The sequence below is a fragment of the Aspergillus pseudoviridinutans genome (genome assembly GCF_018340605.1).
Source record: "Aspergillus pseudoviridinutans IFM 55266 DNA, scaffold_4, whole genome shotgun sequence".
Taxonomy (NCBI): domain Eukaryota; kingdom Fungi; phylum Ascomycota; class Eurotiomycetes; order Eurotiales; family Aspergillaceae; genus Aspergillus; species Aspergillus pseudoviridinutans.
This window is the reverse complement of record NW_025091284.1, coordinates 193,653-221,229: the sequence shown is the minus strand read 5'-3', so window position 1 is coordinate 221,229 and position 27,577 is coordinate 193,653. Positions and strand designations below refer to the sequence as shown.

The 27,577-nt window shown below is 52.2% G+C and overlaps 14 protein-coding genes across 14 annotated transcripts; 5 read left to right on the top strand and 9 right to left on the bottom strand.

Annotated features, from left to right (window-relative positions):
- Window positions 1–264: 264 nt before the first annotated feature.
- Asppvi_005494 (FAD-binding oxidoreductase) lies at window positions 265–1,671 on the top strand (the record flags this gene model as incomplete). The annotated part of the gene is made up of 2 exons (XM_043301415.1): window positions 265–690; window positions 757–1,671. The coding sequence occupies 2 exons, from the start codon at window positions 265–267 to the stop codon at window positions 1,669–1,671; spliced, it is 1,341 nt and encodes a 446-aa protein (XP_043157350.1).
- Window positions 1,672–1,825: 154 nt separating this feature from the next.
- Asppvi_005493 (aldehyde dehydrogenase family protein) lies at window positions 1,826–3,413 on the bottom strand (the record flags this gene model as incomplete). Its single annotated transcript, XM_043301414.1, has 3 exons — window positions 1,826–2,725; window positions 2,779–3,212; window positions 3,284–3,413. 3 exons carry the CDS (start codon window positions 3,411–3,413, stop codon window positions 1,826–1,828), a joined length of 1,464 nt encoding a protein of 487 aa, XP_043157349.1.
- A 261-nt stretch (window positions 3,414–3,674) lies between these two features.
- On the bottom strand, window positions 3,675–4,530 carry Asppvi_005492 (nucleoside deaminase; the record flags this gene model as incomplete). Its single annotated transcript, XM_043301413.1, has 3 exons — window positions 3,675–3,950; window positions 4,029–4,162; window positions 4,212–4,530. The coding sequence occupies 3 exons, from the start codon at window positions 4,528–4,530 to the stop codon at window positions 3,675–3,677; spliced, it is 729 nt and encodes a 242-aa protein (XP_043157348.1).
- A 317-nt stretch (window positions 4,531–4,847) lies between these two features.
- On the top strand, window positions 4,848–5,753 carry Asppvi_005491 (GTP cyclohydrolase I; the record flags this gene model as incomplete). The annotated part of the gene is made up of 3 exons (XM_043301412.1): window positions 4,848–4,956; window positions 5,015–5,382; window positions 5,454–5,753. 3 exons carry the CDS (start codon window positions 4,848–4,850, stop codon window positions 5,751–5,753), a joined length of 777 nt encoding a protein of 258 aa, XP_043157347.1.
- Window positions 5,754–6,019: 266 nt separating this feature from the next.
- Asppvi_005490 (GMC family oxidoreductase) lies at window positions 6,020–7,910 on the bottom strand (the record flags this gene model as incomplete). Its single annotated transcript, XM_043301411.1, has 3 exons — window positions 6,020–7,540; window positions 7,614–7,795; window positions 7,853–7,910. 3 exons carry the CDS (start codon window positions 7,908–7,910, stop codon window positions 6,020–6,022), a joined length of 1,761 nt encoding a protein of 586 aa, XP_043157346.1.
- Window positions 7,911–8,253: 343 nt separating this feature from the next.
- On the bottom strand, window positions 8,254–12,261 carry Asppvi_005489 (nonribosomal peptide synthase; the record flags this gene model as incomplete). Its single annotated transcript, XM_043301410.1, has 2 exons — window positions 8,254–11,661; window positions 11,725–12,261. 2 exons carry the CDS (start codon window positions 12,259–12,261, stop codon window positions 8,254–8,256), a joined length of 3,945 nt encoding a protein of 1,314 aa, XP_043157345.1.
- A 281-nt stretch (window positions 12,262–12,542) lies between these two features.
- Asppvi_005488 (uncharacterized protein) lies at window positions 12,543–13,435 on the bottom strand (the record flags this gene model as incomplete). Its single annotated transcript, XM_043301409.1, has 2 exons — window positions 12,543–12,599; window positions 13,307–13,435. The coding sequence occupies 2 exons, from the start codon at window positions 13,433–13,435 to the stop codon at window positions 12,543–12,545; spliced, it is 186 nt and encodes a 61-aa protein (XP_043157344.1).
- A 1,014-nt stretch (window positions 13,436–14,449) lies between these two features.
- Window positions 14,450–15,052, bottom strand: Asppvi_005487 (MOSC domain-containing protein; the record flags this gene model as incomplete). The annotated part of the gene is made up of 1 exon (XM_043301408.1): window positions 14,450–15,052. One exon carries the CDS (start codon window positions 15,050–15,052, stop codon window positions 14,450–14,452), a length of 603 nt encoding a protein of 200 aa, XP_043157343.1.
- A 1,840-nt stretch (window positions 15,053–16,892) lies between these two features.
- Window positions 16,893–17,407, top strand: Asppvi_005486 (uncharacterized protein; the record flags this gene model as incomplete). Its single annotated transcript, XM_043301407.1, has 2 exons — window positions 16,893–17,080; window positions 17,134–17,407. 2 exons carry the CDS (start codon window positions 16,893–16,895, stop codon window positions 17,405–17,407), a joined length of 462 nt encoding a protein of 153 aa, XP_043157342.1.
- Window positions 17,408–18,041: 634 nt separating this feature from the next.
- Asppvi_005485 (uncharacterized protein) lies at window positions 18,042–19,824 on the top strand (the record flags this gene model as incomplete). The annotated part of the gene is made up of 6 exons (XM_043301406.1): window positions 18,042–18,062; window positions 18,116–18,642; window positions 18,694–19,379; window positions 19,433–19,514; window positions 19,566–19,626; window positions 19,681–19,824. The coding sequence occupies 6 exons, from the start codon at window positions 18,042–18,044 to the stop codon at window positions 19,822–19,824; spliced, it is 1,521 nt and encodes a 506-aa protein (XP_043157341.1).
- A 92-nt stretch (window positions 19,825–19,916) lies between these two features.
- Asppvi_005484 (uncharacterized protein) lies at window positions 19,917–21,064 on the bottom strand (the record flags this gene model as incomplete). The annotated part of the gene is made up of 3 exons (XM_043301405.1): window positions 19,917–19,962; window positions 20,023–20,562; window positions 20,628–21,064. 3 exons carry the CDS (start codon window positions 21,062–21,064, stop codon window positions 19,917–19,919), a joined length of 1,023 nt encoding a protein of 340 aa, XP_043157340.1.
- A 1,465-nt stretch (window positions 21,065–22,529) lies between these two features.
- Window positions 22,530–23,602, top strand: Asppvi_005483 (class I SAM-dependent methyltransferase; the record flags this gene model as incomplete). Its single annotated transcript, XM_043301404.1, has 3 exons — window positions 22,530–23,044; window positions 23,099–23,432; window positions 23,486–23,602. 3 exons carry the CDS (start codon window positions 22,530–22,532, stop codon window positions 23,600–23,602), a joined length of 966 nt encoding a protein of 321 aa, XP_043157339.1.
- Window positions 23,603–24,228: 626 nt separating this feature from the next.
- Window positions 24,229–24,549, bottom strand: Asppvi_005482 (uncharacterized protein; the record flags this gene model as incomplete). Its single annotated transcript, XM_043301403.1, has 1 exon — window positions 24,229–24,549. The coding sequence occupies one exon, from the start codon at window positions 24,547–24,549 to the stop codon at window positions 24,229–24,231; it is 321 nt and encodes a 106-aa protein (XP_043157338.1).
- A 1,952-nt stretch (window positions 24,550–26,501) lies between these two features.
- Asppvi_005481 (uncharacterized protein) lies at window positions 26,502–26,897 on the bottom strand (the record flags this gene model as incomplete). The annotated part of the gene is made up of 2 exons (XM_043301402.1): window positions 26,502–26,600; window positions 26,661–26,897. The coding sequence occupies 2 exons, from the start codon at window positions 26,895–26,897 to the stop codon at window positions 26,502–26,504; spliced, it is 336 nt and encodes a 111-aa protein (XP_043157337.1).
- Window positions 26,898–27,577: the final 680 nt, after the last annotated feature.

The following is a 27,577-nucleotide window of genomic DNA, read 5'->3' as shown; positions in this document are numbered from 1 at the left end:
GCAAGGCGACGTGTTACTGTAAGGCGGGGCCCTCCCTTCCCTGTAGTTGGTCACCTGTCAGGATGCTTTCTCTCCTTACATTCCAAGCATGGTTCATGAGTGGTGTATTCCACACTCTCCTCCGTCGGTTCTGTTGGCCTTATGTCCTCCTGCTTCCACTGCCAAACCTTCGGTATTCGATCTACGCCCAATCTCTATATGCTGCCTTGAACAGTGGCTCGTCCTTGTCCCGCCGGCTGACATCCAGGTACCTCCCTGTCTACAATGAGTATCACCTGGCGAAACAACACCAACGCGGATGCATATGCAACGCTGAGCCGGCTTAGAGTGTTTAACGGCCGTCTACCGCCATATCTGCCGCGCGTGGTGGTTCGAGTCCTGGGCATCGAGGATGTGTTGGCCGGGGTTGCGTTGGCGACCCGAGAGAATTGTAGGCTGGCCGTTCGGTCTGGAGGCCATTCGCTACCCGTGTGGAGTCTCCACGAGGATGCAGTTCTTCTGGACCTGGGAGACTGGAAGAACATCGACATCGATCTCGCCAATGAACGGGCTATGGTGACACCGGCCGTGACTAGCAAAGAACTCGATGATGCGCTGTCACCGCGAGGGCTCATCTTCCCCGGCGGACATTGCCCGGACGTTGGTCTGGGGGGTTTCTTGCTTCAGGGAGGCATGGGGTGGAATTTTCAGGTTTGTTCCATCTGCTGACCAGCCGCTGCTATTATTGTTTAGGAGGGGTGGGTTGACCTCGTCTAGGGTTGGGGCTGGGGTTGCGAGGCCGTCGAGGCTGTCCAGGTCGTGACGGTACAGGGGGAGCTGATCTGGTGCAATAAGGAGCACAATTCGGATCTGTACTGGGCTGCCCGAGGGGCTGGACCGGCATTTCCGGCCATCGTGGTCTGCTTTCAGGTCCGAGTGATGCCCTGCCAGCCCCAGGGGCTCTGGTCTTCGGCCTACATATACCCCCAACACCACTACCGGCCAGCATTTGAATGGTCCCTGGCCGTCATTCCCATCGCGGGAGAAAACACCGAAATCAAGCTCCTCGCGTACTACCCGGCGGACAGCGAGGATATTTGTCTCCTGGTACAGTTCATCACCAGGCAAGAGACAGCCGCCGATGCGCAAGACATCCTGTCCCTGATTCACGCACGCCGTCCCCCTGGTGCCCTCATGGAGTCCGCCGTGCAGCCCAATAGCATGAAAAGCCTGTTCGCCATGCAAGCCGCGGCGAATCTCCCGGGGTACCGATGCTGCTCGGACAACGCCTTTCTGAGGGACGGGGTGGATGTCGTCTCCGTACTCGCGCCCGCCTTCCTGACACTCCCGCACCGACGGAGCTTTGCCTTCTGGTCGCCGATGGTGCCCCGCAGTCGCAAGCCCTTGACGGACATGGCGCTCAGCATCCAGTCGGACCAGTATGTCGCCCTGTATGCCGTGTGGGAAGATGCACATGACGATGAGCGCTGCCGACAGTGGGCCCACGGCTTTGTGCGGTCCATTGACGCCCATTCTGCGGGATCATACATTGGGGAGGCAGATCCGKAAAGGCGACCAGGTCGATTCTGGACGGAGGAGTGCTCAGAACGACTGATGGCCGTGCGACAGAGCTGGGATCCCCAGGGTCGTCTGTGTGTGTGCCCGAATCTGATGCCTGAGGAGAGAAACTAAATGCACAACTAAATGCACATCTATACGCTGCAGCTCCACTAGATGATACCCAACCGCTACTGCTCTACTACATAATATCCAGCCGTTTATGAAGGATGTAGAACGCCAAGTAAAGCTCTATGGGGAGTAGATAGAGAGAGACAGATTATAACAGCTAGCAGGTCTTCCACAACACCGACTTATTCTGCAGATAATTCCCCATAGCATAGAGCACCCCATTCGTGGCTCCGCCGCTCATCTTCCTCCCTCCAAATGGCAAATCAAAGGCTAGGGTGGGCCCAGAACAGTTCACCGCCACGTTTCCCACGTCCAGCCGGCGCACCAGACGATGCACTCTGTCCGAGTCGCGTGTATACACGGCCGCATAGAGCCCAAAGGGGTAGGCATTTGCCATACGCAGCCCGTCATCTTCGGACTCAAATCGATTCACCACCAGCAGGGGCCCCCAGGCCGGCGCTTGCATCAGCGGCGAGTCACTCGGCACCTCCTCCACGATGGTGGGCTGCAAGAACAACCGGCCGCCGGCGGGTTCGCCCATCTTGCCGCCGACCACCACTCGGCCGTCGCGGTAGGCCGTCTGCACTGCCGTCTTCAACATGGTGAAATACTCATCATCCATGGACGGTCCCACCGTCGTGCTCGGATCGAGCGGGTCGCCGGGATGGACGGACTCGGCAAACTGCTGGCGCAGCAAGCGGCCGAACTCCTCTGCCGCGGCCGCCTCGACGAAGATGCGCGTGTTCGCCATACAGTTCTGTCCATTCAGGGACAGGATGCTGGACGTCGTGTCGGCCGCCGCCTGCGCCAGGTCGGCGTCAGCGAAGATGAGGGCCGCTGAGCCGCCGCCGGAGTGCGCATTCACGCGCTTCATGTTGGACCTTGCCGCAGTGGCGAGGATTTCCTGGGTCGCGCCGGGACTGCCGGCAAATGTCAGGCAGCGGACGTCCAGGTGTGCGGCCAGGGTGCTGCCCACCGGGTCTCGGAAGCCCGAGATGATGTTCAACACCCCGGGAGGGAACCCGGCCTGCTGGACGAGCCGGGCGAGGGCGAGCAGCTGCGAGAAACCGTTAGAACGGAGTCAGCCATGGGAGGGAAAGACAGACAGACCGCCAGTGGGTCTTTCTCGTTGGTCTTGAAAACGACGGTGTTGCCCGCTGCCAGTGCGGGTGCCACATCGCACGCCATCGGCATTAGCGGGATATTGGACGCGCCGATGCACGCGACCACGCCATACGGCTCCTGGACGGTGTAGTTGAAATGGTGGCGAGTGTTCGTGCTGGTTGTTCCCTGAATGGTCCATCCAGCTTGAGCGAGGTAACGCAGGCTCGTTGTGATCAGCTTGGTGCCTCTCGCCTGCGAGATGGGAATGCCCGAGTCCATGGCATCGAGCCGAGCGAGTTCGCCGGCCGAGGCCTCGACCAGGTCGGCCAACCGGAGGAAATACACGCCACGCTCGGAGGGCTGCAGATCTCGCCAGGAGGGGAAGGCCGCCAGGGCGGCGCGGACAGCATCATTGGTGTCGTCTTTGCTTGCTGCGTGGACTGTTGATAGCACGGCATTAGTGGACACGACGGGGGTCTGCTGGGGGAAGGAAGCCAGGGACGAGACGAACCGTGTGCGAGGACATCTCCCGTGTACGGGTTGGTCACATCAAATCGCTTGCCATCACCAGAGGTGCGGAATTCCCCGTTGATAAAGAGGCGGGTTTCCCAGTGGTCGTTGAACAGGATCTCTTTGCCCATGGTGTCTGTCTATGGGGAAGTATGGTGTCGGCAGGTCAGGGCTTTTCACTATGAGCTGGAGTGTTATTGTAGATCAACATTCCACGGACTTTGCCCAATGTCCCGGGGTTGACCGCCAATTTACCCTTGCGTTCCTCATCTGCCAGCTGGCTTCACTCCATGCGTGCACTAACATGCTTCAGCAAGGAAGGCCGTGAGGAGCAACCAACTCCTTGCAGCGAAGGGGTACTGACATGCCATCTGCTGTCTATTGTCGGTTGTTTACGTACACTGTCCATCAACCCCCCGAGTACATCGCCCCGGACAGGGCGCGGACGCATCATACTGCCAGGTAAAATACGGGTCCGTCTCTCGCGCGAGCACCGGTCCGATGGGACCCACCATTCCCCCTCCATCTGCTCCATCCAAAGCCGTGGACTGTGCCCAGATATCTGCCGACGAGATGGTAATCTGCTGCCAGCCGGCATCGAGGAGCGTTTGGATCGATGTACCGTAGACGTAATTGCGGATGCCGGCCCAGCGCATGGCGGCGGCGCACTGGCGTCCAATGTCATCAGTTTCTCGACTCGTAGAAGGAAAGAGATGGGAGAACGCCAGAAAGAAAGAAGCTCATACCATGGGGCAGCTCTCGGCATTGCTGTATAGGGTCAGACTGGACATGGCGATGCGCGCCTCGTCGGGGCTCAGGCGAAACTGTCCGTGCGCGTCCTGGAGTATCGCGGAACAATTCATTATCGCGGAGATTTCGCCTGTTTGGATTAGATAGGCGGCTGGGATTTGTACGGCAAGGAGTCTGACCATGCAGAATGTCATTCCCGGTTTCCAGGGCTTGGTTCCGCCCAGTGCAGATCATGTCGCCCAGGTCGCCATCGCCAGCGGTATGGTTGACAAGCACGGCTGCAAATGGGTACCGGGGGCATACGCGGGGATAGTAAGCTTCGCTGAGCACGTTCTGAACCTGTCTCATCCAGTACTCGCGGATGTTCCAGGCAATGCCATTCATGTCTGTCGGCGACTCTAGAGGCTGGACGCAACGGTCCCTTGCCGCCACTGGGCACATTCCTGACCCGGTGGCAGAGATCATCGCCACCGAGGCAGCGAGGAGGAGAAGCCGCATGATGAGGCGCGTCATTGATCGCTTTTCATTTAAAGGTGGTGGTGACTCGGATGGTGGTTCTCTAAAGGGCCGTGGAGCGGTATATATCTCCACGACCCATGCTAGGGATGTGACGTGAAAGACGAAGGAAAACAAGTAGATTGCCCTGCACGGTGGATGGGAGGCATGCATGCATCGAGGTAAGTCTCCTTGCTTCTGGATTTGGTGTCGTTCCGAGAGCAGAATGAGACGGTGGAATACGGCGAAACAGAAACTCTCTTAACTAGGATGTAGGGCGCCGTCCAAGGCAGGTAGCTTATCTCCTTCCCATCGCCACTATGGATTCATACATTTTTCCAGATCAAGAAAATCTTCCCTTGCGGGCCACGTCCGGTCCCAAACTGCCCCAGGTCAGCGAGAGCGCTGTGGAGCCAACAGCGGATGAAGGTAGATAGATAGACCGGGCTCTCTTACTTCCAACCCATGGAGCTGACTCAATAGACAGGTCGTACAGCCTTGGACTCGCCCAAGCTCACCACCAATGGCACTGCCCATGCCATTCTGGCGACCTCCCTGACAACCCGATGTCAAGAGGGAGTGTGTCTTGACCCCCAGACCCGTCAGCGCACAATTGCTGCCGCCATGCGGACGATCCTGCAATGCCTGGGCGAGGACCCCGACCGAGAAGGCCTCGTCCAGACGCCGGAGCGATACGCGCGTGCCATGCTCTTCTTCACCCAAGGCTACAATCGCGCCGTTCATGAGGTCGTCAATAACGCCATCTTCACGGTTGACAGCAGCGAGCTCGTGTTGGTCAGGGACATTGATATCTTCAGTCTATGTGAACACCACCTGGTTCCCTTCCACGGCAAGGTCTGCACCCTCCCTCCAGGAAGGGAATCAATCTCTATATAAATCATGACCCTAACTTATCAATCAATCAGGTCCATATCGGCTACGTCCCGAACGGCCGCGTCCTGGGCCTGTCCAAACTGGCCCGCGTCGCCGACGTATTCGCCCGCCGACTGCAGATCCAGGAACGTCTCACAAAGGAGATCGCTCACGCCATCGAGCAGATCCTCAGCCCCGTTGGAGTCGCCGTCGTCATCGAGTCCGCCCATATGTGTATGGTCATGCGTGGTGTGCAGAAGACTGGTGCCATCACAACCACCGCTTGTATGACCGGGATATTAGGCAAAGACCAGGAGCTGAAGAGGCACTTTTGGAGCTTGATGCGACAATGAAAGCGGAAAGTCGTGATTCAATCTTATCCCATCCTTGGTGAATTTTGGTTGGAGATAGCCCCAGAATGATTCGATGCTTTTATTTGGTTCTTTATCCTCACACCTACGTCATTGGAACAGCAGCCCCAGCAGGCCCAGAATAATCAAGCACTTTATTCCTTCTTTGCTTACCATCGAGAGTATCTAGAATGTATGCGAATCCGAGGGCCTGCAAATTGCAAGGCGGAGGCACCGGTTGTGATAGACACATGGAGTAAGGGGGGCGGTTAAGCGGAACCGCAAGTAGACATAGACAAGTTCCATCCCCTCTCCTCCAGGATGAAATCCACCGCCCGTTCTGCAATAGCATACACTGTAGCCATGATGTTTCCACTGATCTGGGTCGGCATCACGCTGGCATCCACCACTCGCAATTGGGAGATGCCGCGCACGCGGAGCCTCTCGTCCACCACGCGCCCCATGCTACAGGTGCCCGCCAGATGATGGAAGCTGCTGCTGGCCCCCTGAACGTACGTCCGTCCCTGTGCCTGGTTGTCGACATCTATCTCCGGCGGAGGGACCAGCCGGCTGCTCGGCGACAACCCGGCGTATTGGAAGACCCGGTTGGCGAGTCGAACGCCTGCCGCGAGCATATCGGCATCGTCGGCGCTCGACAGCAATCCAATATCAAGAGCCGGCGCTGCCAGGGGATCCGCGCTGCGTACATGACAGCTTCCCCGGGAGCGCGGATGCGTTACGCTGACCATATACGTGTAACGGTCCGCACTCGCCGGGCTGTAATCGGTGCCGGTGACGCCAGGATCTAAGTATTGCCCCATGCCAAGCAGCTGGATGGCTGGGCGGCTCCGACGGGGGCGCTCCATTCTCTCTGTCTTCTTCTCTGAATCTGTCGGCGGGACGGATATCACCTCGTCTGGGCCCACAAAGGCACAGAGAGTCCAGGGCCCGCGAAATGCGGAGGCTGCGTCAATCGACTCGGACTGCTCGTTCTGGTCGTGGTCTTGACACATGAAGTTMGTGGTGCTGTGGCCCGGAGCCACTGCGTACGTGACCGTCGTGTAGGGATGGTCGCTCAAATGCTGCCCGACATCAGGCATGGGGTGGATACAGTCAATCCCCACGGCGGTTAGCACCGCAGGATCTCCGATGCCCGAGAGCTCCAGCAAGTGCGGGCTCTTCACGCTGCCTGCCGCGATGATAATTTCCCGCTGGGCCATCACCTCATGGTAGGCCCCCTGGTGCCACAGCTGGAGGCCACGGGCCACGGGAGGCGATGCGCTACGGTCCAGCAGGACCTTGCATGCGATGGTCTCGCTGAGGAGGTGCAGGTTTGTGCGATGGAGAATTGGTCGTAAGTAGCCGCTGGCGGCGTATGCGCGCCGGGGCTGTCCATCCCCTGTCTCATCGTTGGTGAGAGTCGTGAGCAGCCGGTAGGAACCCATGATGTCGCCGTCCCATGGTCGTTTCGCCGCGGTCAGCGTGGTGACCTGCATGAATGCATCGATCAAGCGGTTCTCGAGAACGTGGCGAGTGAGGGGCAAGGACAAGGGAATCGGACAATCCCTCTGCGATTTGAGAAGCTTCGTATCGTTTTCATCTTCCCGGATGGGATTGCTTTTCTGGTAGTACGGGGCGAGTTGGTCCCACGACCAGCCGTGATTCCCTAGGCTCGCCCACTGATCAATGTCCGCTGCCGCCGGCCGGCAGTACAGCATGAAGTTGATGGCGCTGGATCCGCCGAGGGCCTTTCCTCGAGGGACATGGAAGATCCTTCCCTGGGATCCGGTCTGAATCATTCGTGTTAGGCCACAGATATGGTTCCTGCTTGTGACGTGATGTGATATCCCGGGACTGGCCTACCTGCGGGGTGGATTGGAACATCCAATCGTAGTCGGGATTTTGAAACGCCGCCGCAAACCCGTCAGTCGTATCGATCGTGGGGTCATCGAATTTGGATGAACCTGCCTCAATCACTCCTACCTGGACCTGCTCGTCTTCGCTCAGGCGGGCTGCCAGCACCAGACCGGCCGTGCCGCCACCGACTTCCATGGGTCAGCTCATCCACGGATGGGGATAGAAAGACCGTAAGAAGGCCATACCGATCAGATAGTCGAATTGGGTACCCAGAAAGTTCTCGATGGATGCTGTCGTCAACATAGTGTCGATGATTCTGGAGACGGTTTATCTCGTTACTGCCGACATCAGAAGCAGGATCAGCAGGGGTGCTGGGTCCAAATATCTCCAAAAACAGCGGTCTGGGTTCTGGTTTTGGTGTCGATGACGTGGCCATGCAATTCAAAGGCAAGGCCGGACCCAACATGGCAAGGAAGCAAGGGATAGATCACAGGTTCCACAGACAGTGAAGGTATGTAAGAGAGCATTAGACTGGATCGCTTGCAACTTGCTCTCTGCTACACTATACAGGTGCACGTCTACGACAACTAGTGGATAAGGGTGGCAAGGGGTGAAAATGCATTGTAGGGTAAAGCACATCAGTTGGCTAAAAATTCAATCTCTCTGCCAGAAGCATATCCGGTGAATAGGCTAATGTTTGTATCATCTCGCATAGAGATCGAGCCATCTGGCGACCGGCTTCGGGTGATAGTATCTGAGTGTTTGCACGCACCTCAATCGACATGTGGTCCTCATACGGCTCGGTAACCAGCAAAATTTCCTTGTGTAGACCCAACCGAGTGAAGACCGAGTAATTCACCGCCAGGAGGTCATGTAAGGGTAGTTCATGGACCAACTGGATGTTCTGGTGGTGTACAATGCAGCCAAAATCTGTCTCTGGGGGCCAGTCGGTGCAATGACGGATAATATCTCGCAGTTCAAGATAATCGTACTGTAAGGTACGAACATACTGCTCCTGCACGTGGTAGAGAAAGTCCTGCACTGTCCAGGTGCGCTTGAGATTGATCCGCACCGGAAGGTAATTGAGGCAAGGGCCCAGGGCCCTATCAATATGGGTTAGGGGCATGTTCCGGCCATTGACGGTGTGGCCAAAGGTGAGATCCGTACTGGATTTCAGGTTCGCTAAACAGAGGCCCCACGCTGCCTTGACCAGGGTCGCCATTGTGATCCCGGGACAGATCGGTGGTAAGGAAATTCGCTGGGTGTGGCGGAGCGTCTCATGGTTCTTTTGTTGGACTTCCAGGGCGTTTTTCGCGGGGAAGGGGATGGTCATGGAGGCACCGTCCAAATACTCCCGCCAAAATTGAAAGGCTGTATCGGCTGGCTGGGAAGCCCGCTGATAGATCACATCAGCGAAGGCCAGGGTCGGCGGCAAGGCGACATCGTTGCTGTTGTATGTAGCTGCCAAGTCGCGGAACAGTAAGGGCATTGAAACCCCGTCGTACTGCGTATGAGAAAGACGGATGGAAAACACATGATGTTCTAGATCGGAGCTGGATACCAGGAAGAAACGAACCGGTAGCCCGTCGTACAGGTTAAAGCGTGCGCGATCCTCCCGCCACAAGGACTCAGCCCAAGGGAGAAGATCTTGCTCGGTGGTGTAGCGCACGAAAGGCAGAGGAACATTCTGCAAGATTGCCTGGTTCAGGCGGCCGTTGCGGCGAAAGAAGACCGTGCGGAGGGTGCTGTATCGGGTCATCATGGCATTGCAAGCCGCTTGCAGGCGGCCAACATCCAACGGCCCGTGGACGTGAAAATTGTGATAGTGTAAAGAGTCTCGGTCAATGAACCATCGTTGCATCCTCGTTACTGGCAGCAGGTCGACGACCTGGGACCCCAGGGGCAAAAGTCCTTGGCTGGACAGTGTGGAGATGAGAGCTGGAGCATCTTCTTCTGATGCCAAACTAAATGCTTGACCGCTCTGAGTCGGAACTTGGACGACAAGCGCTGCAGCAGCGGCCAGATCCCGTAAGATGGGGTGTGCGAATATATCAGCAACACCCACGCTTACTTCCCCAGTCAGGGAGAGTGCAGCGGCTTTCATCGCGTCGATTGAATCTCCCCCGAGATGGAAGAAATGGTCATTGACTCCGATAACCTCTCGTGGCAGATGGAGGACCTCTGCCCAGACCTGCTGCAAGTGTCGCTCAGCGTCGGTCGAGGGGCATTCTTTCGATATTTCTGTCGGGGAAGTATAGCGCCTCAGCGCATGGGGCGAAATGGCGAACAGCGCACGGCGGAGGCCCTCTCGGTAGACTTTTCCAGACGCCGTTCGGGGGATTCTGGTCAGGGGGATAAAGATGGAGGGCACTAGGAATCCCGGAACTTCCTGACGCAGCCGTGCTTCTGCCTTGGACACCCGAGAATAGAAGCTCGGCATGGGGGTAGCCAAGAGGTCGGATCCGATCTTCCCCAATCCGGGACCTCGGACGAATGCAATAAGCTGTTGGTTCCTGGCCCCCGGGAGAGTCAGGACGTCGGCCACTGCATCTTCAAGGCCGTCGAAGCTCTGCCGCACCTTTTCTTCGACCTCGCCCAATTCGAGGCGTTGTCCTCGGAGCTTGACCTGAGTGTCGCGGCGACCCACATAGTGCAAAGTGCCATCCCAATTCATCCGGACGAGATCTCCCGTTCGATATACTGGAGTCGAGGGAGCATCTTTGGATCGGAGGTTCATGAGCCAGGGCGGCGGCTCAATGAAGGCCTCTGCTGTCTTCTCGGGAGCCTTGAAATATCCTTGCGCAACAATGGGGCCCTCAATGAGTAATTCACCAACAGCCCCTAAAGGCATGAGCTGGTTGACATCGAGCGCGTTTACTACCCAGCCCACACATGCACAAGGGTGGCCAATATTGCGAGGATCGGAGTTTGCGGTGAAGGACGTCTGAATGGACGCAATGACGCAGCACTCCGCTGGCCCATACATATTGAATAGCCTCACCCGATCCACCCACCTTGTAAGATCAGTTTGAGTCATGCTTTCACCAGCCAGTGCTAGGGTAACAAGAGAGGTTTTGCAGTGTGGAGGAAACAGGCGGGAGATGGATGGGATGAGAACTGCATGACTAGCATGAAGGCTGTTGATGGCTTCTACCATGTTGTCCCGGAGCTTCGTTTCGGATGGGATACAGACGCATGCTCCGGCAATTAGGGTCGTTAAATGGTCCATAATGCTAACATCAAAAGCATACGAGGAGAACTGCGCCACCCGAGCCGAGCAATTCAAAAACCCGGTCTTTATCAATGCCGTTGCCTCGGTACTGTAGGCTTTATGGGCTATCACTATCCCCTTTGGCTTCCCCGTTGATCCTGACGTGTAAATAATATATAACGGGCTTCCGGGCTCCACAGTGGGTTCGGCATAGGATGCTTCTCCGGGCTGCTGATTGTCACCGAAGGCTATAACGTCAGCGGCCAGTTGCGTGCTCAAATCCATCTGGTCAACGCCAGACACAATGACCGAACAGTCCACCTCGTCGCACAATCCTTTCAGCCTTGGGAGCGGATGGGAGATATCCAGAAGCATAAAGGCCGCGCCGGTTTTGATCACAGCTAACATAGCCACAGGGGTCCAGCGTGATTTTTCAAAGCACAGGGGAACTACAATCCCAGGGCCCACCCCTCGCCCCTGAAGATGTCCTGCGAGGCGGGATGAGATTTCATCGAGCTGGTGATATGTGAGATTACCGTCCCACGCGCAAATAGCAGGTGCATCAGGCTGCTTTGCACAGCTTTGTGCGATCAGGTGATGAACACACATTTCCACGCCGTTGGGAGTGAGCTCATTCCACCCCCATACCAAAGCCTTGTCGTGATCGCTACAAAGGCCGACGCTGGTAAGCGCCGATTGGTCATCCTCCATAAGGCTGTTCAGAACCGTTTCGAGCGTTGCCAACACGCTGGTTGCTTGCTGGCTGGATACCAACGTCGTCTTATATTGTAGCTGCATATTGGTCTCTTCACCCTCAATCCACGCAGACAGCTTGAGGTCATACTAGGGAGATAGTTAGTCTGCGTAACTCTCAGTATGGAGTGTTATTATTCCAATGAGCCTTACCTCGGGGATCTCCTTATTGACAGTTTGAACGATCATCGCTGACCTCTCGCGGCTGGCGTGGCCCCACTGTACATCAACGAGCGTATTGAAAAGCGATCCATCAGTCACATCCACAATACGATGAATATCAGATAGAAGGCACTTTTGGTGTGGGAGGCTCGCTAGAGAGGCTGCATGGATTTCCTGCAGGGCTCGGCTGATGGTTGTATCCGTCATGACTGACATTCGGAAGGGAAGCACATTGACCAACGGTCCTGTAATTTCCCCAACACCCTCAATATCCCTGACAGACTGAATATAGCCAAAGCACACCTCATTAGAATTGGTATACGACTGCAGCACCAACGCCCATGCTAGAAATATCATGTCCCGCGTCGTCACGTTGTGAGCCCTACTGAAGCCTTCTAGCTTCATACCGATGGGAAGAGTTCTCTGGATGACATCAGTATGGGACAGATTGCCATTTTCCTGCCTATTGAGGATAGGAAAATGACACGATTCAACCCCTTCAAGGTAGCCAGCCCAGTAGGAAGTCATTTCGTCTACCGATAGCGGGGATGGACATAGAGCAGTGTCCCTGCACAGTGCAGTATCCTCAAACCCCGCTGCCAACAGTCCATCTTCTTGCTTCTGGTCGTGCTTTCGATGGGACAAGACACAGGTACTTGCCGTTCTAGCTGGTTGCTCTGTCATCATTATCTCAAGCCCTGTTGATACTTGCTCTGTTGCTCCCAGACTCTGAGCTGCAAAGTGCGTGGTTATGCGGGACAGAAATGGTGAATTGCACGGGTTCCGTCTAAATTTAAAACGTCCTTCAATTATATGATGCGTAATAAGCCATATCCGACATAGGGATTAAATATTTTTTGAGCCAACTGCTTTTAATTAATAATAAGATACTTTCCTATCCAACCAGGCACTGGGCAACTTCAGAAACGCTACAGTCTTCCAGTTTGGATGTGTATGCTATGTAAGGGGTACTATATGGAGGTATTCTTTGCGTTACTCTCCTGCCATCGAAATGCAAGGGGATATACCTTACAGACCCCTTCACTTATACTCACCGCTTCTATCTAAATTAAAAATATTCTTTGACTATATAAAGCGCAATAGGTCGTATCCGACACAGGGCTTAAGTAATTTCTTGAGCAAACTGCTTTCCGTTGATGATAAGAGATTTTCCTATCCAGCCAGGCACTAGGTAACTTCGGAACCGCTGCAGTGTTCTAGTTTAGACAGGCATACCATGTAGAGTTATGCCTTGCGGTTATTCTCCTGCCATCGAAATGCAAGGGATATATATGTTGCAGACCCCTTGACTCGCACTTTAGGGTTTTATTTGATATCCGGCCAAAGACAATGGATTTATACGTGGTGAGAATGTAGTGTAGCAATAGGCAGGCTGAACTAAAGATGGTGTGGCTAGTCCCTGGCGGCTGGCGATGTTCTTCCTCAGCTTGGCGAGGGTCGAGTCGACCACACTGATGGTTCTTCCGAGGGCATMCACGGCCTGTTATTACGTGTAGGTCGTTAGGGCCATCCAGTATCACTGTGGATGGATATGGAGGTGTATGACAGTTACCTCTGCTTTGGCTTCGCGAGCTTGCGCCTCTTCAGCAGGCGTCTTGACGACATGTCCGTTTTCAGCGGCATTGTCGATGAGATGATTGACCGCGTCAACAGCAGTGATGGCGTTGTCGAGGGAATGCATCTTGACGAATATGATCAAGACTTTCTGGTTGATACTGGTGAAGAAGGAAAGGGCACGATTTGGGCTTGTTGGTCCATTACGGCGGTGCTCTTGCGGCGGTATTTATACACAACTTGCTCAGACAGATTGCACTCGCCTGTCGCGAGCTGCAAGTCTTCTAGATCCCCCTTGACGCTTCGATATTCCTTGAATGACCATACTGTCCTCGCGTACGAGAATCTGTGGCGAGCTGAACAGAAAGAATTCGCTGCTTGTTTGTCACATCTCCCTGCTCCGCTTCAAGATACCTCGAGATGAACGACATCTGGCCTAGGGCACGACTATGTCGGCCAATTGTGACAAGTCTTGCGTCGTCACCGGACATGGCGCACTAACCTTGGGAAAATGCCAAGGTCGGCACGGCCTCGTGGAGCATAGATCCAAAGCTTCATACAGGCCTTCCAATCACCGTAAAGGAACAGATGTTTCAAAAGTACTGCAACCCACCTGGTGTTGGCTATCAACGCCAGAAGCAACGACCCACAATCGTCAGCTGTTCGGCTCTTCTGAAGAATTGTGGAATTGTCGCAAGGATTGGTATTGGGTATAACCGGCAAAGAGAGTATGAAGCTCAGCCGTGCGCTTGTGGCATGATTCTGATGCACACAGAGAGTCCACAGCAGCGAACAGAATATCACTAATTCTAGAACTGGTTGAATAAATTTAAATAATTTACCTTCTTAACTGAGCTTTCGACCGACGTCACGCGAGATCAACACCATCCAATCTTCAAGAGGACGACATGTCGGCACGCAAGTTGGTAATGTATTCTTTTTTTTCATGTCCTCCTTGTTCTTTTCCATAATTAAACAGACATTTTGGAAATTATTGATGCGGGGGGAGAGATCGTCTAGAGAGGCGTGGTAGAGTAGCTCAGCGTAATTGAGCGGATAGATTCTTGTTCGAAACGGAGAATATCTAACACATTTCGGATTCCGGCCGTGGAGTAGCAGCAAGGCCGAGACTGTCATCGCATCAAACAACATCTAACGGAACATGCTGGGGAGGCTTGTCAATAATCAGCCTCATCCCAGGCTGCACGACTCCTGCCTTTTTCACTGTAGCCATGACACCCGCCAACCGCCTGACAATGTGACGAGCTTCATCTCGAACCAAGAACCGGTCCTTCAATCCAGCCTGGAACTTGTCAATTTGAGGACACGGATTTCTCAACCCTGTAAGGGCGATGACCGCCTCATCGCCCGCAGCCACGCCATCACCAACAAACCGAATCTCCGTCCCTGCACCCAGACTCAAGAGATCCACTCCCTCGGTGGTGATATTCTGCCCTAGTGCACCAGGCTTCAGAAGCTGTGTCTTCATCTCGTCAGTTGGCAATGTTGCGCATATATCTCGCAGCACTTCTATTGGCATAAGGTGCACTTGGCGAAGATTTGCCGGTGGAGGCTTGATGTGGAGGCGTGAGCGGTGCTGAACGGTCTCGCCGGCGTGACAGTCACCTTCCACGCCGAGATTGGCGATAAGTTTGATGGAAGAGACGGCGCTCTTGGAGAAATTATGCGAGGCTGAGGTCGCCACTGAGAGGACGTGGGGTGGCGTTGATTGAGGGGCTGCCATGGTTGAGGTATGGAAAGTCAACGCGGTGCTCAGCACAGAAACCTTTCTGAAGCCACTTGATGCGTTCGCTGACTATAGATTCTAATCGTCTGTCATGAAGCTATCTTTCTCAGAAATATCACCCTATGGGTAAGGAAAAGGAACAGAATAAGGACGACACAGTGGCATGACTCACACGAGAACATGTGACGATGCATCCGGCTATTGGCTGGCTGCCTCATGTTTCCAGCCGTCTGTCCTTGAACGTCAACAGCCACGAAAGATGTGGTCCCTCGACGGTTTCGCAAAACATTGATTTCTTTTCATAGTTTTGATATCGATGACCCGTTGTACTCAACCATGGTTGACCTGGATAATTACCGAATGCATAAATGGTAGCGTTGTCGCAGGGTCCTCATAATTCCGGTCGGGGATATCTGTAGCGATGGGCTCAGAGGCGTTGATTGTTCCCTTGATTGTAATTGTCTTGCAAATCTATCAGGTTCCCGTTCGATTACTGTACGGAGATGGTTTTGCTCGCGGTGCTGCTTCGTGCATCACCCGTGTCCCGTTTCCTACAAGATGACGTAGGTGTTGCTCCAATTCCTGCCAGCTTGCTACACTTCGAGTCTACATGAAGGTGACTGATTCCGCGTTTTGGCTTGTGTTCAGTCAGTTTCCCTGAATAGGTAGCGACGGCTCATCACCCAGAGTGTGCCTATGTGGAAGACTAATGCTATTGCCCGGTGGTCCGACCCATGTTCGATTGGGTGAACCTGACAGGGCACCAACTCATGTTCCAGGCGTGACGAAACGAGCACTAGGCCTACTGTGAACCGACCTTGGGCGATTATGAACGTGACTGTTTCCCGGGAAAAGAGACACTGGAGCCCTAAGTCTCCTTGAACCGAAGAATCGGTCGGCTTCTTATCGTCTCGATGTCGCTGCAGGGTCTCCGCACCAGAGCTGATCATGTCGGTTGGTCTCCAACGAGGCGGACATCTAGTCGGTCGCCATGCTCTCTCTCACATTAGAGATTGCTTGTCGAAGCTCCAGGTACACCATGGGTGACTCTGGCCTGGCACAAACTCGCACCAGTGGCATGTACAGGGAGACCGCGAGCAATACTCGCTCTTCAGGAAGACAATATCGAACCCGAGGGCCGGTTCCAGATTTAGCCCTCTTCTGTCTCTAATTTTTGCCAGCTGGCTCCTGTTATTGCTGTTGGGATTATGGCACCTGATTCTCCAGTATCAATATATCCATTATCCGCAACACAACCCGCATGCATATTAGGGTGGATTAGGTATAGTGCGGATTAACTCAAAGCCAATTCTATGTCTAACCTAGCGGTTTCCTCTGGTTACGGCCTGCTGAGCAGTAGTCGACGTTGCTATTCATATCATTCCGGCCTTAATGTCTATATTTAGGCCTGAAGCATTAAGTGCCGATTCGGGATTGGATCCTCATTCGCATAAGCCTCTCCGGGTGCCCAATTAATAGACTGTATGATTGGACGCCTAAAGACTAGTCATTGACCAAGCCTCGAAAGGGCCTAACTTAGTTTGCATTGGATTGGCGACACAGCCTTGAGCTCCATTGATCCGACGCTTGGGAGGCCTAAAAGAGTTCCGACATCCAACCATAGCTAAGAGATTTCAATTCGCATATTTTGTTCTAAGACAGCAAGTAGACTGGACTGTCTATGTCCTATTCAGCCACTGCTTTGAAATTCTATTAAGATAAAATATAAATGCACGTCAATCCCCAGAGTTGAACGCCATCATTATCAAACAATTCAGCTCAACTATCTATCAATCAATCCGTCCTCACTTTATAAACCGTTTCCATATCATACAAAATGAAGGCCATTACAATCTGCTCTCTTCTCCTGTCTGTCGGCTCTGCTATAGCTGCCCCTGCTAAGCGGACTGAGCAAGCCATTACTATCAGCGGCCTCTCTGCATCTCAAACCGCCCAGGAAGGATATATCACCTTCACCCTAAAGGACCCCAACTACGACGCCTCCACCGGTGCTAATGTAATCTGGTATATATATATCTAGCTTCTTCATTTAATAAAAAACCTAACAAATATGACAGGAACCGCCCCGGCAGCCCCAATGCCGGCGCTCGCACTAGCGACGGTGCCTACTATGTGAGATTCCCGGGAGGTGTGAACGACATTGCGGTCTTTACCTTGGAGGTTCAGCGGGTCAAGGGCGCCGAGAGAGTCTCTGTCACTCTCAATGACAATGGAAACGGCAGTGCTCCGGGCACAAAGTGGTCGTGCACCTCGACCAATGACTCTGTTGCGGGGATAATTGAGAAGTGTACCTATGATGGTGACATCACATTGACTCCTTTCAATTCCTGAGCTTCACTGGCTTGTGATAGCATCTGCCATTCTGCCTGCATAGAATTAGTGCACCATAGAAGTTATTATATACATTTTTTATTCGCGTTGCATTCACGATTTCCCGGAAATAATAGGAGCATTGCGCATCGATTCTGTGTTATTAGGGCGGTTATCAAATTAGAAGAGCCTCTTCTATTATTCACTTTTCTTTTTCACTGGGGCCCGTGTGGATCCCTCGTGGGATTTTGTAATTTCCTTTACTCAGATCCGCGTTCTTCTTGAGCTTTCCGTAAGAATTGGCCCGATTACCTGTAGGATCAGGCGTGCCATCGAGCCGATCTTCGCGGGAGACCCAATGAAGGGCCACAAACCGGTGAAATATTTATAAAATAACACAGCCAGGATCAGATTTTATGATTAGAGTTATGAACTAGGCATCAGAGCTTGGGCACATACTTTATGTGGGAGAACCTGACGGGGAGCAGAGCATAAATACCACCCTCGCTCCAGCCTTGAAGTACATATTAAGAGACTTTCATCGAAAGGACTTGACTCTTTATCCTTCATGATGAAGTCTTCAAGGTTCATTCTGCTTCCTTCTTTTGCTCTTCTCAGTTGGTCTTATGCACTACCTTCCCACCCGACACGCTCTATGGTAAACGACTGGGCATCTGTGAGCAATCCGCCACTGTATGCGGCACTAAAGTTGAACTGACGCACAATTAGATTGAACCATCTCCAGATCTACAGTGGACTCCTTGCTTTGACAACTTCACATGCGCACGGCTCCAAGTTCCCTTGGATTACGGGGATCCATCACGGGGAACTACAGCAATTGCCTTTATTAAGCTCGCTGCTACGAATGTAACACAAAACACACAGAATCTACTAATTAACCAAGGCAGCCCTGGAGGGCCTGGTGTTGCACTCGTCCTCCAGGGAGGACCTAGTCTGGCTCAAGCTCTGGGAGGGCAGCATAACATTGTCGGCTTCGACCCCCGAAGAGTCGGGCAAAGCGGTCCTGTCGTGGACTGCTGGCCGAACCACCCTGAGAAACGCGCCCAGTTTGGGAAACTTTTCTACCCAGAAGTCTCTCATGCTTCATCGACCGCGCTGGACACACAGTACTACGCCGCTGAAATTTTTGGCACGGCGTGTACCGAAAATGCGGGAGGACCTAATGGGAATGCCTCGTTCGTCAGCACGCCTGCCGTGGCTCATGACCTATTCACCTACATCAACGCAGAGCAGAAGTTGGCTGGAAAGCCGTTGAATGAGTCCAAGATATAATACTTTGCTGTGAGCTACGGGACCGTGCTGGGTGCCACATTCGCGTCTCTCTACCCTGACCATGTGGGCAAGATGGTTCTCGATGGTGTGGTTGACGCAGCGGACTACTATGATCTAGGCTGGAGGACCAATCTCTATGACGTGGATAAAGCCCTCGACTCGTTCAGCGAATACTGCTTCCAGGGCGGTGCTACAAATTGTTCATTCTGGGGCCCATCTGTTCAAAACATCACCAACCGCTTGAACGGGCTACTGGCCAAGCTGAAATACCATCCCGTGCCTATTCCCAGCTCGGAAGCTTGCGATATCCCTTTGATGGCAACACATTCGGATTTGAAAGAGTACACTCTTGGTGCACTATATGCTCCGCTATCAGGTTTTCCAGTCCTCGCAGATGTTCTTTCAGGTTTGGAACGAGGGAACACTTCGACATATGTCACTGCAGTCACGGATGGCTTTTTACCGGCAAACCCGTGCAATAACGAAAGTGGAAAGAATGGGACAACAGATGTGAACACATTGATCAAATGCGTGGATGGTTATGCTGGGCAGAAGTTCGAGAACCTGACTGATTATCGAAACTATGTCGACACATTGACCTCGCAAAGCCTTTTCTTTGGTGAGGTGTGGCCCAACAACGCGAATGGAATCCTATGTAGATCTTTTGAAGCGAAGCCACCAAAGTCCGGACGGCTCCCAGGTATGCCAGATGCAAGAGATTATAATATTGGAGTCAGTTCTAACATCGACTAGGCTCCATCATGGAAACTCGACAGACCTCGTTCCCCATCTTATTTGTCACCGCTGAGACTGATCCTGTCGCTCCAAAGAGAGGGTGGGTATTTGGCTATTGGATCGTCCAGCAGCCAAGCTGATCATGTTACAGTGCATACAAAATGTCGTCAGTCTTTCCGGGATCTGTTGTTTTGACACAGGCATCAGTTGGCGTAAGTTAATCGACCATTCCTGCAGGGCTAGAACGCTAATGGACTCTTTACCAGCACACTGCCATTGCCAGTCTCTCATCGTGCTATCTGAAGAATGTTCAGATGTATCTCAATGGCCAGCTTCCCGCAGCGAACACGACCTGCCCGCCGGATGTGTTGCCATTTCAGGGTTCAGCTTCATTTTCTTTCGGACGATAAACTCCTACTTAGTATTCCTGAGACTGCTAGCTAAGGCAAATTTAAATTGGAGATTATTGCAAAACCAATTTTTTCCTGTTTACACCCACTACTCATTGTTCCAGCGGCGGCGTGTCTGAGAAGAGAGTAGCCATCACGCTATACGACCGGTCAGCACTCTATGGAAAGAAGCATAAGAACAAAAGAATAAATACTTACGCAGCAGGATACGGAGTACCTTCGATCTCCACCATCTCCGCCAGAGTTTTAATTTCTTGCACTTCTTGGTCGCTCAACTGTAGCAGTGCAGCCGCCGCATTTTCGTCCATTCTGGCGGCCGATTTCGTACCCGGAATTGGGATGATATCTGGTCCTGTCGCCAGCAGCCACGCAAGAGCGACCTGTGCAGGGGTGCTTCCATGGGCGTTGGCCACATCTTTCAATACCTGTACCAGTTTCAAGATTTGCGGGAAGTTTTCCTCCGCGTACTTGGGGTACATGCGGCGCAAGTCGCCCTCGGGGATATCTTCGCGAGATTGAAATTGGCCCGTCAATATACCCCGTCCGATTGGGCTAAAGGCCACAATAGCCACGCCTAGTTCGCGGCAAGTCTCGAGGATCTCCGACGCTGGGGATTCGATGTCTAGTGTAAACAGGCTATATTCCACCTGTAAGGCGGTAATAGGGTGAACAGCATGCGCGCGACGTAACGTGGCTGCTGAGACGTCCGATAGGCCAAGATAGTGAATTTTTCCTTGGCTAGACATTGAAGGTTAACCCTCGCTTACGTTATATTAAATCGATGTCGAGGCTGTATGACCTACTTCTTCAGCTCCACCATAGCTTCAACGGTCTTTTCAATCGGCGTGACTCCATCCACCCTGTGACAGTAGTAAAGATCGATGGTGTCGATCCCGAGTCTCTGGAGGCTTCGTTCGCATGCAGCCTTGACATACTCGGGATCGGACCGGAAAGTGTGCCTTCCATTAGGCTGCCTCTGAAGCCCAAACTTCGTAGCCAGGAAGACGTCATTGCGCTTGCCAGAGCCTCTGATCCATTCGCCCACGACGTCCTCGCTGTCACCGTAGATGTCGGCCATATCCCAAAAGCGCAATCCTTTGGCATGTGCATGCTCCAAGAGGGCCACTCTGTCGTCAAGAGTACCAGCTGGTCCGTAGAATCCGCCAATGCTCCCGAAACCGAGACCGATTGCAGAGACGGAGGGCCCATCTCGGCCCAGTGTACGTAGTGGAAGAGACATTTGGAAATTTAAGGGGCTCGGAAAGAAGACGAGGGGAGGATAAACCTGTTAAGAACAAAGCAATTCCCGATTTTATACTCCAGATGGTCCTTGACGAGCTTTACCCGTTCGGGTACCCGACTCGCCTTGATCGACACACTAGTCCTCCGCGGGCGGCCTAATTAAAATAAGGCGACCAGCGCAATGATATTTGAGTTTCCTGCAGCCCACGTAATTAACTATGCAACGACTCTGGTTTCAGTAGACAGACAATTGTGGTCGACATGAAAAAGGTGCCTGATTCCGAAACTGACGCAAGCACTGTCGAGGAGTGTCCAGATATAGCACAAAGTATAAGGGCTAAGGATGTGCCTGGACCTGTGTCAGTAAAACAGGAACTCAAAGATATTTGGAATGAGTTCAAGGACAAGAATGGCCAACAGCGATGGATGAAGGGGCCCTCTATTTTGAGTAGACTGACAGATAGGTGGATTGGATGCCTTCTAGACACAGCCGGTGCTCCTTTCAGCGTCAATATCCATTTTGTCCAGATTCATATATATCTTTCTTCGCCATTCGGCTGCAAGATGTTTGCGTTCGTTCTATCCCAGTGGAAACAATGTTAGAGATCTGCTCTCAAATCTCCTCTGTGTCCCTCCCTGAATGATTGTATCGAATAGCTATATCAGTTACCGAGACTGGACACATCACAACTTGGGACTTGGTACTTGACGTCGGTTTGATACTCGTCATTATGGAGATTGTAAGGGAAGATCGGTTGTAGGCGTAGAGATTCTTGGAAGACTGTCAACGTCTATAGCCTGATGAGAGACTGAGAACTGACTTCTTATCTCAAGCATGAAACCACGCTAGCATCTGCTGGGAAGGTCGAGTAGAGATGATGACTTAGACATGGGATTGATGTCGGTACTGCCCTGTTCTCTTGCCCCTCATCCGAAGGAAGTGAGACACTCCGTTTGAGGTGATAAACGAGGAGCTCGTGCTGGGAATTACGGTTGCCTGGTTCGTTTAGAACCGACTAGCTTGCGCCGTCTGCTTGGCCGTTTCATTTGAGACGCTAGTAAAATGTCAGACTCGTTTAAGGATTCTACCTCATAGGAACTTGATGTATCCGGTACGAACATAAAGTATGGAGCAACCGGATGGGAGACAGGCTTCAGGCTTTCTAGGCAAGGTGACCATTTATACATGGTGTAGAAATGGTCAATGAACAACACCATCCACCGCTTAATGCGCCATAAGCCCCACTATTATGGCGGATCAACGGTTCAGCAACGGCGAGTCGGGGCAACGCCATGATTGGCCACTCGATTTATTCCTTGCGCCAGCAATTGCGACGCTGACAGGACGCCGCTACACAGATCCCTGTTTGGTCTTCTAGTGCGTCAGAGGGTAATATGTCCCGCATATAAGGGGCGATCTCCCCTGTCATCCCCTCCTTTGTCCGCCAAATCGCCCCGCGAAAATGACAGCCGAGGCAGAAACCATCACCGTTGACTCGGGCGATGACTTGGCTTCAACTTACACAGCGACAGACTCGGAAGTAACATCCCTCCGCAGCAGTGTCTTTGATTATATCTACGAAAATGGGCGACGGTACCACGCCTACCACGCCGGTGCGTATTGGGGGTCGAACGATGAAAAGGCGATAGATGCGATGGATATCTGCCACTTTTTGTACGGTCTCCTTCTCCACGGCGAATTGCATCTCGCTCCATTACAGAATCCGAAACGAGTTCTGGATGTCGGGACTGGGACGGGGGCCTGGGCCGTTGAGTTTGCGGATATGTATCCCACAGCCACGGTCATCGGAACTGATCTCTCGCCTATCCAGCCGCGGATGGTACCGCCGAACCTGAGCTTTGAGGTCGACGATTGCTGTGACGAGTGGATGTACGGGGAGCCGTTCGATTACGTTCATGTGCGGGGTTTGTATGGTTCCGTGGCCGACTGGGATAGGTTTTACCAACAGGCCCTGAAGTACGCCGTCGCCGATTCTGGGGTGGTCTAGTGTGCTAATGAAGGTGGTGGAAGACACCTAGTACCGGGCGGGTATATCGAACAAGTCGAGATGGGTGTTGTGCCTACGTCCGACGACGGAAGTCACATTGGAACCGTCTACGAGAAATGGGGCAAAGCTAGCCTGGAGAGTGGTGATCGATTTGGAAAGACCCTTCGCATTGTCGATGAGTCCAAGCAGCGCATGATCGACGCCGGATTCATCGAAGTGGTCGAGCGACGATACAAACTACCGATTGGGCCGTGGCCGAAGGATAAGCACCTGAAGACGCTGGGGAAATACTTTCGGTTGGTGATCGAAGAGAGTATGGAGATGTGGGTGATGTACTTGTGGACTAATGTGCTGGGAGTGAGTGCTTGTCACCCTCAATCCTTTCCAAGCGGGTACTGACTCGTTCGCAGTTTTCTAGAGCCGAGGTTGAAATGACAATCGCCGAGATGAGAAAGGCAGTCCGCGATCCCAGCATCCACGGTTATATCCATGTCTCGGTGGTGTACGGTCGCAAACCGGACAAGTAGCATTTCAACGCCAGTCAACGACACAGGTTACGAATTGAATCTCGTCGTATCTGGATACAATATGAGAGGACGCCGTCGTGGAAGGAACTTCTCAGTCTATATGAGCACACAGACCCTATTTAATCCACGTGGATGACAATCTCTCCCTCCCCAACCGGCCGTTCAAAGCCACTAAGACACTGTTCCAACACATCCTCTGTTAGATAGAATGCCGAGTCTCCATCTTTCTCAAGAAATGCATTCCTAGCTGCTACTGGATATGATCTGTGCATGTCATTGCGCTGCAAGGGCTCTCACCTCGCTAAGAACTGGGTCGTCCATAGACACATAAGACAGTAGGTAAATGGTAAATTAAGACAGATAGCACAAATAACCTGAAAAGATATTGGCAGCCAAGGCAGTTGGTATACGACAGAAAGCTGCAAAATCATAACTGTCCGAATTGAATTCGGATAGTACACAACCACACTGAGTCTCACAACTAGTGAGAAGTCTCTCAGGTCAACTTACACTGCATCTGCGCACAGCAGCTGATTGACTATCAATAGGTGTCCACCTTCGGCGGCGCCGTGAAGGGCTGTGGACATCCATTTATGTGTCGCGTTGAACGTTGACGTCAAAGTCGTTCAGCAAGCAGCGGGAAACACTAACGAGGCCGGCTTCTGCGGCAAATGAAGGATGGTGCATCCACTGGTGTCACAGCAGCTAGGGATAATCCGATTGTTGAGAGCAGCAACAGGTAGCCTCGCCTGCCGGGCCTGGATGGCGCCATTTAACGGCGTCTGACCGTAGACGTCCGGGATTTTCACGTCGGTGCGGCTGTCGGCGAGCAGAAGACGGACAATCTGGATGTGGTTCCGCGTAGCCGCAATTGGTAGAAGTGTTCGTTGTTTTTTCGCGTCCTGAATGTTGACTTCGACATAGTCTTGACGAAGGGCTATGGTCATTTTCTGGTGTGGCCATGAACCTGTAAAACAACAGCTCCATTGCGCCCTTGCGGCAAACTTCTGTTCACCCCACGCTTCGCCGCTATGGCCATGTCAATGCATGCTTTGAATTCGGTGTTGATGAGCTATTGATTTAGGCACAGCCCATTGTTGTTCTCACATGTCCCTGGCTTGGACGCCGCTGTCCGTTATGACACACAAAAATTTAGTGGCTGCATTAGCTTTTTCTTCTTGGTCTTTCTATCTTACTTTCATCCTCTCTCGGGCTTCAATAAGCCTTGTGTTCTCTCCCCCTCGCACATTTTACTCCATCTCACACAGCACGGCTGGCATCCTCCAACGGACACCGGGAAGGGATTCTGAGGTTGTTACTAGAGGACGTCGACGTGAATGTGGTAGACTGCAGCGGGTTATGACCTCTGCACCATGCTACAAGAAACAGACATCTGCCATTAACGGAACTGCTCCTCGAACGCTCAGAGCTTGATATTAACAAAACCGATCTATGCGGCCGGACGGCCCTCTGGTTGGCAGCAGAGGCAGGTGACGTGCAGATGATGGCAGCATTTTGCACGACTCTCGGTGGAAATGATAAACTAAAACCGTAGTCAGGGGCCCATACATATTACGAGGATCAGAGGCGACGCTAACCGTCCAGCTCCTTCAAGCCAGGAGGGCTCGGGCTTGTCTTGCAGATATGTTCTACATATTTTATCGTCAGAACTAATAGGTAGGGTAGGAGCAAATTTCCTTGAGATCGTTTTTGAGTTATGGCCTAATGGTCCGGTTGAATACAGATTAGTTTCTATATTTAGATATGTATATAGATAGTAACGTCGGCAGAGGTAGACTTAGCAGACATGGATAAGACGCAGGTATGAGACGCAAACAATGGCTTCTCAGCCGATCTGGGAAGGCTGATACAGCCGTAGAATCGTGACAGAGCCGGGCAATTGGGGGGCGCGCTCATACTGTCGTTCGCTCAGGAAGCGACGTGCGGTAAGTCAGATACCGAGAAAACATCCATTACTGCATCGTTTCCGTTCACTTGCTCTACCCCCAAATCAATGATTTCAGGGGCCAGAGCATCGACGGGTTAGAGTGCTCAACCAAAATGCCGAACCATCCCACCAGGTCACAGAGCGAAGTGTACTACTCTGCCTCTTCCTTTGGGGATCATGATGTTCAAAGACACCTTAACCACTTCATAATTGCTGGCGTCAAGACCGCAGAGCAAGGTGGCAATGTAGCTAACTTGCTTTTATGCTATACCTGACCTTCTGTGATGGCCTAGCCAGTTGCAGCACCTTTCTGCATTTCAGGATTTTCATGTACTAACTTCTCATTTTACGTACATGTTTCAGGGCATGATAACGACAGCCATCGCGAAACACACGTTGTTTGTACCTCAAATGAATGGATAAAGCGCGGCCTAATAGTCTGTTACTGAGGTGTTGAAGCCCGCCTCCCTTTCACAGTCGAATGCTGCAAGCAGGTGGTTTCAGTAGTCAGTCGTAGACAGGAACTGCAGGTGTTTGGCCTTGGGCTCTCCCTGAATCAACGGTAGTGGCTTACAAAGAATTGACAAAGAGATAAAATTGTTTATTGTTAATTAGTAGATTAAAATAACTCTAAATAATGTGTATATTATCACCCCTCAGCAGGGATGCATGCAGCGGGGAATAATCATACTGTAGATTAGGAAGGAAAGAAGGGTAAAGAAGGTAACTCAATTCCATTAGTTTATAGGTGCTCGCCCTTCAGGATCTAGACTACTAAACACCCCTGCACCAACACCTCTGGATACCTTATACACTGACTGAAGAAGTCTAATCCGGCCCCTAGGGAAATTCTCAAGCCCATTATTGATAAGGTGATCTGCTTTGAATAGAGAGGGTTGTTTTGTGGTGAAAGGTTTGGCTGGTCCAAATATCCTGACTTAGAGAAGGCCATTAACCAAGAAGGCCATCAACAATCTGGTTCAAAAGGCCTCCAAGGTTCAAAGCGCCCGAGCGCCCATCAACAGTCAAGGATGCAAGAGTGCTGCATGCCTATACTATGATTTAGTGTTGTCCACCCTTAGCAGTGTGCTAGAGGAATAAGTTACTTACCTGCTCACGCTGGTCACAGCAGATTAGGACATCCCCAGTAACACATCTGCCATCCTCGGCAGCGCGGCCGCAATTGCCAGTATTGAGAGTGGTGGTAAGTGCAGGGCAGCAGTAGCATGCTGAGGATGCACTGCCTGGGTGGAAACCAGGATCAGTACTGATTGGTCCCATTGGTCCAGGAGCAGCAATAACAAGGCTAAGGAAGCCGAAGGCAAGTGTGGTAGTGGTGAAATGCATTTTAAGATAAAGGATTCCTGGAGATCTGGAATAGTATTGAATCTCACTGTATTGAATGTTGCTGTATAAGTTGATTTGCTTGCTCAGGATGGCTGGGAGGGAAAGTAGGCTGATGTTAAAGTAGATAGCAGGTAGCATGTGTAGTTATATAGTATTCCTCCTAGGGGTTAAAACTTACTAGTATCTATATAGATTTTTAACTAAGGCTTAACTCCCTAATTAGATATGTAAAGGCCATGCTAAGGCATGTAAATCATCTATGGCTCCTGCTATAAACAAGTATTCTATAAGGATCAAGGAATGCTCCTTATACCTCTACATACCCATTATGAATAGCTTGAATAGTGGCGCTCCCATACTCTATAACTTGAATTTTGTAAGTTCAGTACGAGGTGGCAGTATAGGTATTTAGTAAGTGAGATTATAAGATGCTATAAAAGCTGTTTACTATGGCTAGAAGGTAAACCTAACCTCAAGAGCTATTAGGGACATTGTTAGGAGGGATCCTGGCCATATACCTTGTCATCTAATTTTATAAAATAGTAGCATCTTCATATTCTATAATACAATAGGTCCTTAGTGCAAGTAGTAGGGAAAACTGAATTACTCTATGCTATGGCCATTTCCAGGCATTCAGTGCATCCCTCCCTGAAGTAGCCAGCAAATATAAATACTCTATG